Source organism: Oryza sativa, chromosome 1 (genome assembly GCF_034140825.1).
Source record: "Oryza sativa Japonica Group chromosome 1, ASM3414082v1".
NCBI classification, from domain to species: domain Eukaryota; kingdom Viridiplantae; phylum Streptophyta; class Magnoliopsida; order Poales; family Poaceae; genus Oryza; species Oryza sativa.
The window spans coordinates 26,035,023-26,044,973 of record NC_089035.1 but is presented as its reverse complement, the minus strand read 5'-3'; the positions used below and the strand labels follow the sequence as shown (position 1 = coordinate 26,044,973).

The following is a 9,951-nucleotide window of genomic DNA, read 5'->3' as shown; positions in this document are numbered from 1 at the left end:
TTGTTTCAGCCAAGTTTGATATGGCGGTTGGGTTCAATTGTCAAAGCCAAGTAGCTAACAATAGCTTATACTGTGATCTGGAATGATTTGCTAATACTGTGGTTGTATTTATGTCAATTGAGGTGTGATGTGCTCTCTTAACAGTGCCACTTTTTATGTATTATCATCTGACATGTTGATTTTGCAATGTGGCCATATGGTTTTCCTGGATCTGATTGTTGCACAATGTTTAACTACTGTAATGGTATGGGTACCCAACGGGTACCCATCACCCGCGTGGATATGGATATGGGGAAATTTCTCACCCGACAGCGGGTGTGGGTATTGAAATGGGCAAGTTCACTCTTCATGGGTGTGGGTACGGGGGAAGAGAACCCGATGGGTACACACCCGTTGCCATCTCGAGAAGTGGGATCGCGGGTGAATTTTTTTTAGAACCTTTCCAATTTTATTTTAAAAAAAAATTAAAAAACATATTTTCAAGACGTGAAACTTCTGACCATGGCTGGTGTGGCAAAACACATTACCACATTGATAGAGATGACGTGTCAATGTTGTCTTATCACGCCGGTCAAACTAACATGGCAGGACAAAAATATCATTTTGATTTTGAAAATAAATTTTGAAAGGGATTAGTTTTAAAATTAATAGGTTTAGAAAATTATAAAATTTCATCGCGGTTGTGCGAGAGAGTGTCGCCGCTTACACCCTTCCAAATCTAGCCACACCTCACGCAGTTCAATAGCGTAGAAGATAAAACTGTACCAGCTATCTAGCTGACCTCCTAGTTCATATGTCCGTTGGTCTGACTGGTTCAATTGAAAGGTTGTGACTAATGTGGTAAAGAGAAAGGCATGCTACAAGTATGGCTACAGACTAAATGGATGGCTACCTCGATCAAACTTAACTAACATGAAGTATGGTAATATGAGGCAAATTATGATGGGCAACCAAATATACCTATGTTTTTATGTTTTTCTTACAGCTAGGTGATAGCCCACTTGGTCACTGAGACATGCTTCATTTTTTTCACCCTTTTGGTGTTGTGTTATGTTACGTACTCCTTCTATAAAAAAACTAATTCTTGATTTGAATCTGGACATTCATTATGTCCACATTCAAATCTAGGATTGGTTTTTTTTAAAGAACGGATGGAGTATTTGAAACTGGTGAAATGTATGTTTAAAAGAATAAAGCTAATATGCTTTCTAAATAAGTTTAGATGTATTTGCTAAAAAAATATTAAGTTTTGAGGCACACAGGAATATCAAGAAAGGGAACTAGCCGCCACCATTTTTTATGGTGTGACTTTTTATATAATTGTCCTTTGGAGTTAGATAAAAAAATCGACATGCATAAGAGTTGACTCCACCATAGTATTCACCTAAGAAAAAAGATCAGGATTTCTCATTTGGCTAGCTAGGCCTTGGGTTTGGAGGACTTTAGACAAACTGTCCAAAAATGTCGACCCTCTTTTCGTTCTAGCTAAATTAAACATTGATAACTTTACAAAATAAGAGTTATGTCACAATTATAACCCCCCCCCCACCCACCACCCCACCCCCGCATAAAAAAAAGTCCAATCCTAAGTACAAATCTAGACACATGCGTGTATGTCTAGATTTATAATTAGAGTTTGCCTTTTTTTTTTGACAGAGTAGTTAGTAGTAAGTTTCTGATGTTTACACAATCTTTAGCAAAAAAGGAAAGAGAGAACCCATTTCAAGAACAAAAGAAAAACGAAGAAGATGGTAAATGCACGTTGTGTCTACAATATGCAAGACGAGCAGACGAGAATAGCGCATATATTATAGCGCCCTAAAACGTAAATATACACTAAAATATTTTCTAATTAAAGAAAATTTTAGCGAAAATTGGGTGACCATTTTTTTATCGGAAACATTTAGAAATTCGATTCAGTATTTACACTTCAAACTAATAGGTGTAGGAGTGTCATTCATTACCCCCAAATATGCTATTACACATATATTAATTACATTATTGCACGCGTGCATAAATTTACAAATAAGCACGCTCGCGGGAGATCGATTGATCAACGTAGTACAGAGTGCAGACTAGGATATTATTCATGCCGCATAGCTAGATCTTCAGGTGCAGTCGTTCAGATCGAGGTGCTTTCAGCCTGCACATTGTATACATATATAGTTGATATCAGCGATATGGATAAGAGATTCCCAATCTACAAGTTGATCAATGCATATATTGATGCATGCAAATCTAGTTGGCTAGCTACTTCAATTCACGATCTGTAATGTACGTAGCCATGGCTAATCAACAGTCCGGAGTGCAGCATCCGTGTACCACACAAGGGTCCGGTATTACCTGGTTTTTGATTTCCAAATTTACGTACGGCAGATAAAATTTAGATCAAACTTAACTTTTATAATTTTGACTAGTAATAACTTTAAAAATATATAATTTAAAAGCACTAGAGCAACATAGATTTGTCATACAAAGTAATATAACAAAAGTAAAAAAAATATTTATTGCATATATTTTACTAGAATAATTATTCAAAGATATATTTTAAAAACCGTCTCGTTGTTCAAAACGTCAAGAATTATAGAACTGGATGAAGTACTCATCTACCCATAAACATAAGGGTTTTAAATATTCTTGGCATATTTTAAGAAAGAAGATAAAAGGCTACAATGCAGTTAGGGTGGAACTTAGGTGAGGGGGTTCAGCGGTAAAATAGGTAGAAATTAAATAAATGGGTGATTGGGTAATACTCTAGAATTTAAGTCATGATATTTATGGGGAAATTTCAAACATCAGAAGTCTTTATTTGTAGGCAAAGAAGTACTCCTAAACAAAGCTTAATAAAATTGTAAGGTGAATTTATAAATCGTTTTGCCTAACTTTAGAAGGTTCTTCCCTAAAGCTAAACTAAACCTTGACTGGCCAATTGGCCATTCGCTACCAGATTCCAGAATTTTCTTGAGATGGATAGACCGCCAAGAACAACATCAAAACGGTCAATTTAATAAGTTTTGTCGACCAACCGATAAGAAATAACTGTAAAGGTAATATAACAAGTAAATTTGGCTGTCGGGATTTAACCCGTCAAGAAAATTAACGGGCCACCAAAAAAAAAAAAATCTTCATTCCTGTGGATTGTGGTGATTGCTGCAAACTTCGAAACATAGCAAAACAACGACTTGATCGATTAGTAAACTCCGGTGAACAACACGATCGAAATTAAGCGGCCGCGCGCGGTGGCCTTCTTTCCGATGCACTGACCTGCAATCGCGGGCTGGGGGCACCTGTACGCGGGGAAGGGCACCTTCCCGGTCTCGATGCGCTTGACGTCCTCCACGAGCAGGTCGTAGTAGAGCTTCACCTCGTCGGCGGACTTCCCCGCAACGGCGCGCGCGATGTTGTGCCACCGCTCCGGCGTGTCCCTGTCGTACACCGCCAGCGCCCGCTCGAACTGCTCGTTCTGCCTCGCCGTCCACTGCGGCGCCCTCGACGAGCTCACCGACATCGACGCCATCGAGTCTCACACAGCAAATTCTCTTTCTGAACTGGTTATCGATGTGTTTGCAGCGCTGATCAGCTCGTCAGCAGCAGCGCTACTTATAGCAGCCTGCCGGGCTGGAAGCCTGGAAGACGATGAGCTCTCTGCTAGCTAGATGCAGATTCTCTTGTGGGGTCAAAGCAGGGGAGAAAAGCTAAGCATCGAGAATAAAGGCACAATCTAACCGATCGAGCCACTGGAGACGGCCACTACATGAACGATGATGAGCTTTGCTGAGAATAAGGCATATAACTTAACCGATATATCGTCATGTTGAGCCAGTGACAAAGCTTTGCAAAAGAAAATTATTGGAAGAAAGATTTGTGTCGAACGCGGTGGATATATCATATATCTCTCTCACCTTTTTATCCCTTCGATCTATCTCCTCGAGCAAGATCTATCTATCGATCGATCGATAGTCATGGCACGTAAAGCTCATGGATATAGATCAGAAGGTTATTCCGCCGTGCGCGTTTGTCAACTGTGACATGCACGTATTCCGTCCTGCATCGCGCGCATTGGATTGGCGTGCGCTGCGTCTGGTCTCTGGGCGATACACCTCGCTGCTGCTCATGTGTGCAAACGGAGACCACACGCGCACTTGTCCCAGGGTCATTATTGACCTCTGCCCCTCTGCCACTATTCACAGGTGGAGTATGAGTACCCTATTCCCACGGACTTCTTCTTTCTGTCGTGGCTTTACATGGTGCACATCGGCTTGTGACAGGGTTTCGGTGCTTTCCTCTTTAATTAGAGGTATACTTTAGTGTAGTTTTCTTCAAAAACTTAATTTCTTCATTAGCATTGTTGTAACTTCTTTCCGATCTATTTGGTAACTTTATAATATTTAATGTTTAATTGATCCCTATTGTTCACTTTTTGATCATCTAGTTCAAACTGGTCAATTGACACTGCTAGTCAAGAGACGACCCTTCTTTCAATTCCACCCACAAAATAGCATCGAATATATTGTCACCTATATTGTTCATGGTACTCCCTTTTTATCGCAAATGCTTAATGATTTGGACATCTGACAAAAATTTTAACTTTAAGGTTTCGTCTGGCAAATGTGTCAGGGTTATGGATACCACATACCTAATAGTAGTTGACTAAATCTCGGCAAGACCCACCACATACCATGTCCTATACGGAAACAACCTGTGGATATATGAGGAGTTCCGGATAAGGAAAGACAACCAGAATTCTACATGGAAACGACAATGACTACTCGGATTGTATCCATATTGGTTCCCTAGTTCTACTTGGACAAGGGGACACATATGGGTATAAATACAAGCCCCCCTAGGAGGAGAGGGAGGAGATCAACACCCAACACAATCGACATAGAAGCCACAACATAGAAGCCTACATACGCCAAGACACGCCGCCGGATATTGACTTCAGGGATAAGCACGGCTAGTACCCTATGGTGTCTCCGGATATTGTCAGGAGAGACGAAAGCGCTATCTCTGATCTCGCCGGGCACGGATTCGAGGAGAAAGGCTACCCTGTTGTTGACTACGAGTCAGATCGTCAGACCGCCATGTCGACAACAGTTAGATAGGCTACCACAAATATTGTACTGGTGTGATTATCATGAATAAGAGCAATACCGGCTTCGGCCAACAGGATGTAGGGTTATTACCTGACAATTCAGGGGCCCGAACCTGTATAAAAATCCTCGTCTCCATCTCTTTTACCTCAGTCTTGCGTATACCCTAGTACCAACGATCCCCATGCCATGCAAATACTGTAGTCGAGACATCAAACGTCGATAAAATGAAATAGGGAAATAATATCCCACCCTCTAAAGGAAAATATTGTATCCTAGCCATCCATTCTTCACAACTCATTTAATCCTAGCTAGCCATTCATCTATTTCCCTTTCCTAATTCCATCTCAGAACCCACCCAAAAATCTATCACCAACCATTTAGCCATTCCTCTTTTGAATTCTCTTTCATAATCTCGTAAAATTATTATATTTTATATATCTATTCTGTACTGGAGAGAACTGCACTATAACTAATTAAGTACACTACGATTATAATTAACTTAATAACAACATATGCTTGTCGATTCCATAAGCATTAGGTGGAATCTTCGAACAGCAAGTTGTGGGACATTAGATTCCATCCAAAAAAAAGTGATCTCTTCACATATCAGAATAAATATCTTTTCTTTGATTTTTCAAACATAACAATATCATGCTGAAGGATCCATGAATGATTCTCCCTTGGGTTTTTGAGTATTTTATTTCCACTTTTCCATCAGCATTCTGAAACAGTACGCTGCTCTGAAAATAAGTTTACTTATTTGCACCTTTTTAAAGTATTAAAAAAAATTAAAGCAGCAAAGTACAGTGTAGCAAGTATAGCAATTGTTTTTTTTGGCATAATCATCAGTATAATTTAATCCAAAATATTTGGCTGAACGCGACCATGGCTCCATGAGCGCGGACACCATGGCCGGAGCACCAACGCCGGTGTTCAATGGCGGCGACGACCAGTGGCGAAAATGGGCATCGAAGGCCGAACAAGGAGGTGGAGGGGACATCGGTGGCACAGCGCCAGTCTTCGGATGGAGTGGATGCGGTGTTTGACGGGGAGGCGAATGCCAGGATTTGGGAAGAAAAGGGGAATGGCAGCGCGAGAGGAGGTGGCGGCCTCAATGATCACAGTGCGAGAGAGATAGAAAAAGGTGAGAGGGGGAAAATATAAAGAGGGGAGAGTATGACATGTTGGGTCTACTATTTTTTTTAAAAAAAATTGTTGAATGAATTGCTAGGTAGGAACAAAATCACCCTGGATTAAGTCGGGGTTATTTATCTAGTTTACATAGTTAAGAGTGTAAAATATATAGTATTTAAGTTTATGGGGTAATTTGATCGATTACAATAGTTTGGAGAGGTAATTCTAACTTTTTCCTTAATTACACGCTGACTGGAGATCGATCGTACAAATTAAGATTATTGTGAAATGCAAACTCTCCACTATTATATTTCACCATTCTTTCAGAATAAAGGAAATTAATAATGACACCTCTGCATGAGAATATGCATGAGTATCTCGAGGAGCATGCAGGAACGACAACAATACTATGTATAAATATGACCAGCACATATATTGGAACGTTGATTGCCAAAAGCTTGACACGGACAATCTACAATGGTTATCGTACCAATCAAACATCGGAATTATCATCCTGGATGCGTACATGGTACATACAAGCAAATTAATTAAGACGTACACTATCACACCCCCACCGCCCACACCATATCATGATTTCTCTAGTATAGTCCTAAAAAGCACCTACACTTCACTTCTAGAGTATCACTGTCGATAACTATAAAACAGACAGGGATAAAAGTATATACATGGACAAGTACGTGTCTCAACTCTCAAATCACGTGGTTTTTCAAGTAAAATACGCATACTGCGCTTTATTAATTAATTGGCTTCAAACTGACAACCTCTCCCTCTCTGCACAAACCTTTTCTCACCATCTTTGGATGCGAATTTTAACTAAAATTTCCTAAATCCTGGCGTTCGCCTCCCCGTCGAACAGCAGGATTAAGTTAACATGTTGCGCATAACCACATGTATTAAGGTCCCATTGTTTCATAAAACCACGCAGTTAAGTAAATTTTATTTGATCTACTATACATGCACATGAGATTCTAAACTTATGTACTAATTAAGTTGATGAGCTCGTTCAATCCATCATTTAAATGATGGTGCTATCCATGAAAGTTAGTTATTTTTTTATTTGCTAACATATTATGCTATAAATTAGTTAACAGTATAATTTTGTGAAGACCATGATAGCTGAGGTTATATGCTACATACCGAAATTATTGTGATTTTGTGCAAATCTAACCAAAAAACGTACCCGGGGTTCTACAAATTAATTTGCTCCATTCAATATAAATCTCACAAAACCCCATACATATATTATAAAAGTACGCCATATATTAAAACATATAATAGTCGCTTTGATGATTCCTAAGACAAAATTATTTTTATTGGATTAGTTGATAATTGAGCGCAAGGAGAAATACATCGACAGGCCAGTAGCAAACACTTGAAAGTGCATGCACCTACGATGACAAGGAACGGAATGCGCCTTTAATTGATTAATCGCCTTTCTACGACGTGATCGACGCTAGCTAGAGCTAGCGGCGGCCGGCCTGTGGCGTGGCGCCGTAGCCCAAGGAGAACGGCACGCCGCCGGCCTCAATCTGCTCGACATCCGCCTGGAGCCGCTCGTAGTGGCGGCGCACCTCCTCGGCGGACTTGGCGCCGCCCATGTAGCGGGCGACGTTGTGCCACCGGTCCGGGGCGTCGGTGTCGTACACCGCCAGGGCGCGCTCGAACTGCTTGTTCTGCTGCTTCGTCCACTCCGACGACGCCGCCGACGCCGACGACGAGGACGAGGCCTTGGAGCTGGATGCCATGTCTCGTCTTGAAACGGGCGAACGGGTCCTGATCTCCTGGAGAGAAGAGAGAGTTAATTGCTGCGGCTTGTGCGTAGAATGAAACGGATGGAGTGAAAATGGTTCCTGAGGTTAAAATCGCTCATGAGAGCTGAGTATATATAGGAGCAGTAAGGTTGATTTTGGACTCCTTTAGGAAACCTCAACGCGGAAAAAAAGAATCACCGCAGAAATCATGGGTGTGACGCGCGCTAGTTAATTACTATAAATCAGCCTGGTTTGAACCTTCCAATTGCATCGAACCAGGGCTGAATTAGTGTAATTTCCATAGTTTTGTTCTTTCTGCATGCTTTAAAATTCCATAAATTGAAGTGTTATTTCAATGGGTATTTAGGCCCGAGAGGACTATAGCACTAACTGCCTACTTACTATGGTTTACATTTTTTGTTGCAAACCGGTTGGTTTTCGTTAAAAAATCGAGAAACCAACAAACTCAGGCCGAGAATAGAAGCCAAAAAAAAATCGATGGGTTTCAAGCAAACTCAAATTTTAATAAACAAGTTATAAAATATAAAAATCCTCTAAATATTATTTTATTCATAGTGATTTATAGGCACGCAATAGTTCAAAAAATATTGAATTTTAATGTAGTTTTGAATTGGCCACTTGGAAAAAAAAAGGAGAAAATGTTTTTTTTTAAAAAAAAGGCCTTCATGGGCTAAAAGTCCATCACTTGGGCAGTTGGACCAATGTAGTCCATTTTATTTTTTTTTCCAAAGAGAAGATCCTTCCATTGAGGATTCATTCCTTAGTCACTCTCCAATCCTGTTGTTACAGTTCCATGTTGTTCATCCTACGACTTAAATTATGTTTTCAACCTTGCAACTTTATCTATATAACGGACTTTAAACTATATATTGATTATGGATGGAATTTCTACTATGTATGTAGATGTTAATAATTTCAAACTTCAAACTATATTGTTGAAATGTTAATGAGGCCAGTCACTGGTATATTTGGTAATGCAAATTAAATTGTCAACGATATGGGATTTAAATTGTTGTGCACATGAATACATATTGCATAGTCTTTTTCTAAATGTGAGGCTAGCAAAATTATGGAAAAGGTCATACCAAATCTGTTTATAAATTTCTAACACTTTTCCACATTTCTCCCCAAAGTGATATGCTTTATTTTGCATTTCCCCACCATCCTACATTTTCCCCCATAATCTTCTCCATCTCTTCGGTTCTCACAACCAATTTTCTAGTCAAAATTTTTGAGTATTTCACTTGTTTTTTTTTATGAATGTACAATGGAACTTGATAATTAAAACTTTGGTTTTTGAATTTTGTCGAAACCGTCATACTACCAGGGACCAGCTAGGGTGGTAATTTAAACCCGACTTCAAATTTAACACTGATTGCAACCGTCACTCTCTTTTTCGCTATTTGTTATATTGTTTCACGTTTTCTTTTTTACATATCGTCCTATGGTGTTAAAAATGTGACCAAAAAACATGTTCAAAACTGCAAAAGTTGGCTATACCAAAATTATATCATTAGACTTTCACAAAAAAATACTTTCATAACATTACGATTTTATTAAAAATATTTTCATGAAAACCAATAAAAGTGTAAAGTGGTCAATGCATGTATATCTTGGTGAAGGTGGAAGTTTTAAAAAGTTGAGTAAATTAAGACCATGGGGGTGTACCTTCTAGACATATTATTGAGATAATATTTACCACATCTTGTTTGTCTCACAATCTGTAGTTGATTCATCATTTACAACACCAAATTACCACTTGCTAGTATATATCTGACAAATTGTTTGTTTCATTATCACCAGCCATTCTGAATCATGCATCCTAAATCAAGAAACATATTTTTTTAACCTTGAGTTGCATGATATGTATTTTCTATTCTAGTATGCCAAAATAAAATAGGATTGGAGATGGAGTATCATCCTTGATT

At 39.3% G+C, this 9,951-nt stretch overlaps 2 protein-coding genes across 2 annotated transcripts; both read right to left on the bottom strand.

Annotated features, from left to right (window-relative positions):
- Positions 1 to 1,832: 1,832 nt before the first annotated feature.
- Positions 1,833 to 4,031, bottom strand: LOC4326605 (protein RADIALIS-like 2). Its single transcript, XM_015779210.3, has 2 exons — positions 3,265 to 4,031; positions 1,833 to 2,143 (listed from the first exon to the last, which is right to left on the bottom strand). Exons 1-2 carry the CDS (start codon positions 3,515 to 3,517, stop codon positions 2,139 to 2,141), a joined length of 258 nt encoding a protein of 85 aa, XP_015634696.1. The 5' UTR covers positions 3,518 to 4,031; the 3' UTR covers positions 1,833 to 2,138.
- Positions 4,032 to 7,600: 3,569 nt separating this feature from the next.
- On the bottom strand, positions 7,601 to 8,048 carry LOC107275704 (protein RADIALIS-like 3). The gene has a single exon (XM_015783270.3). The coding sequence runs from the start codon at positions 7,994 to 7,996 to the stop codon at positions 7,715 to 7,717; it is 282 nt and encodes a 93-aa protein (XP_015638756.1). The 5' UTR covers positions 7,997 to 8,048; the 3' UTR covers positions 7,601 to 7,714.
- Between the last annotated feature and the right edge of the window lie 1,903 nt (positions 8,049 to 9,951).

What these genes read in the sequence shown, in the direction of transcription:
- LOC4326605 (XM_015779210.3), bottom strand. Translation starts at nt 3,517, where the DNA reads ATGGCGTCGATGTCGGTGAGCTCGTCGAGGGCGCCGCAGTGGACGGCG.
- LOC107275704 (XM_015783270.3), bottom strand. Translation starts at nt 7,996, where the DNA reads ATGGCATCCAGCTCCAAGGCCTCGTCCTCGTCGTCGGCGTCGGCGGCG.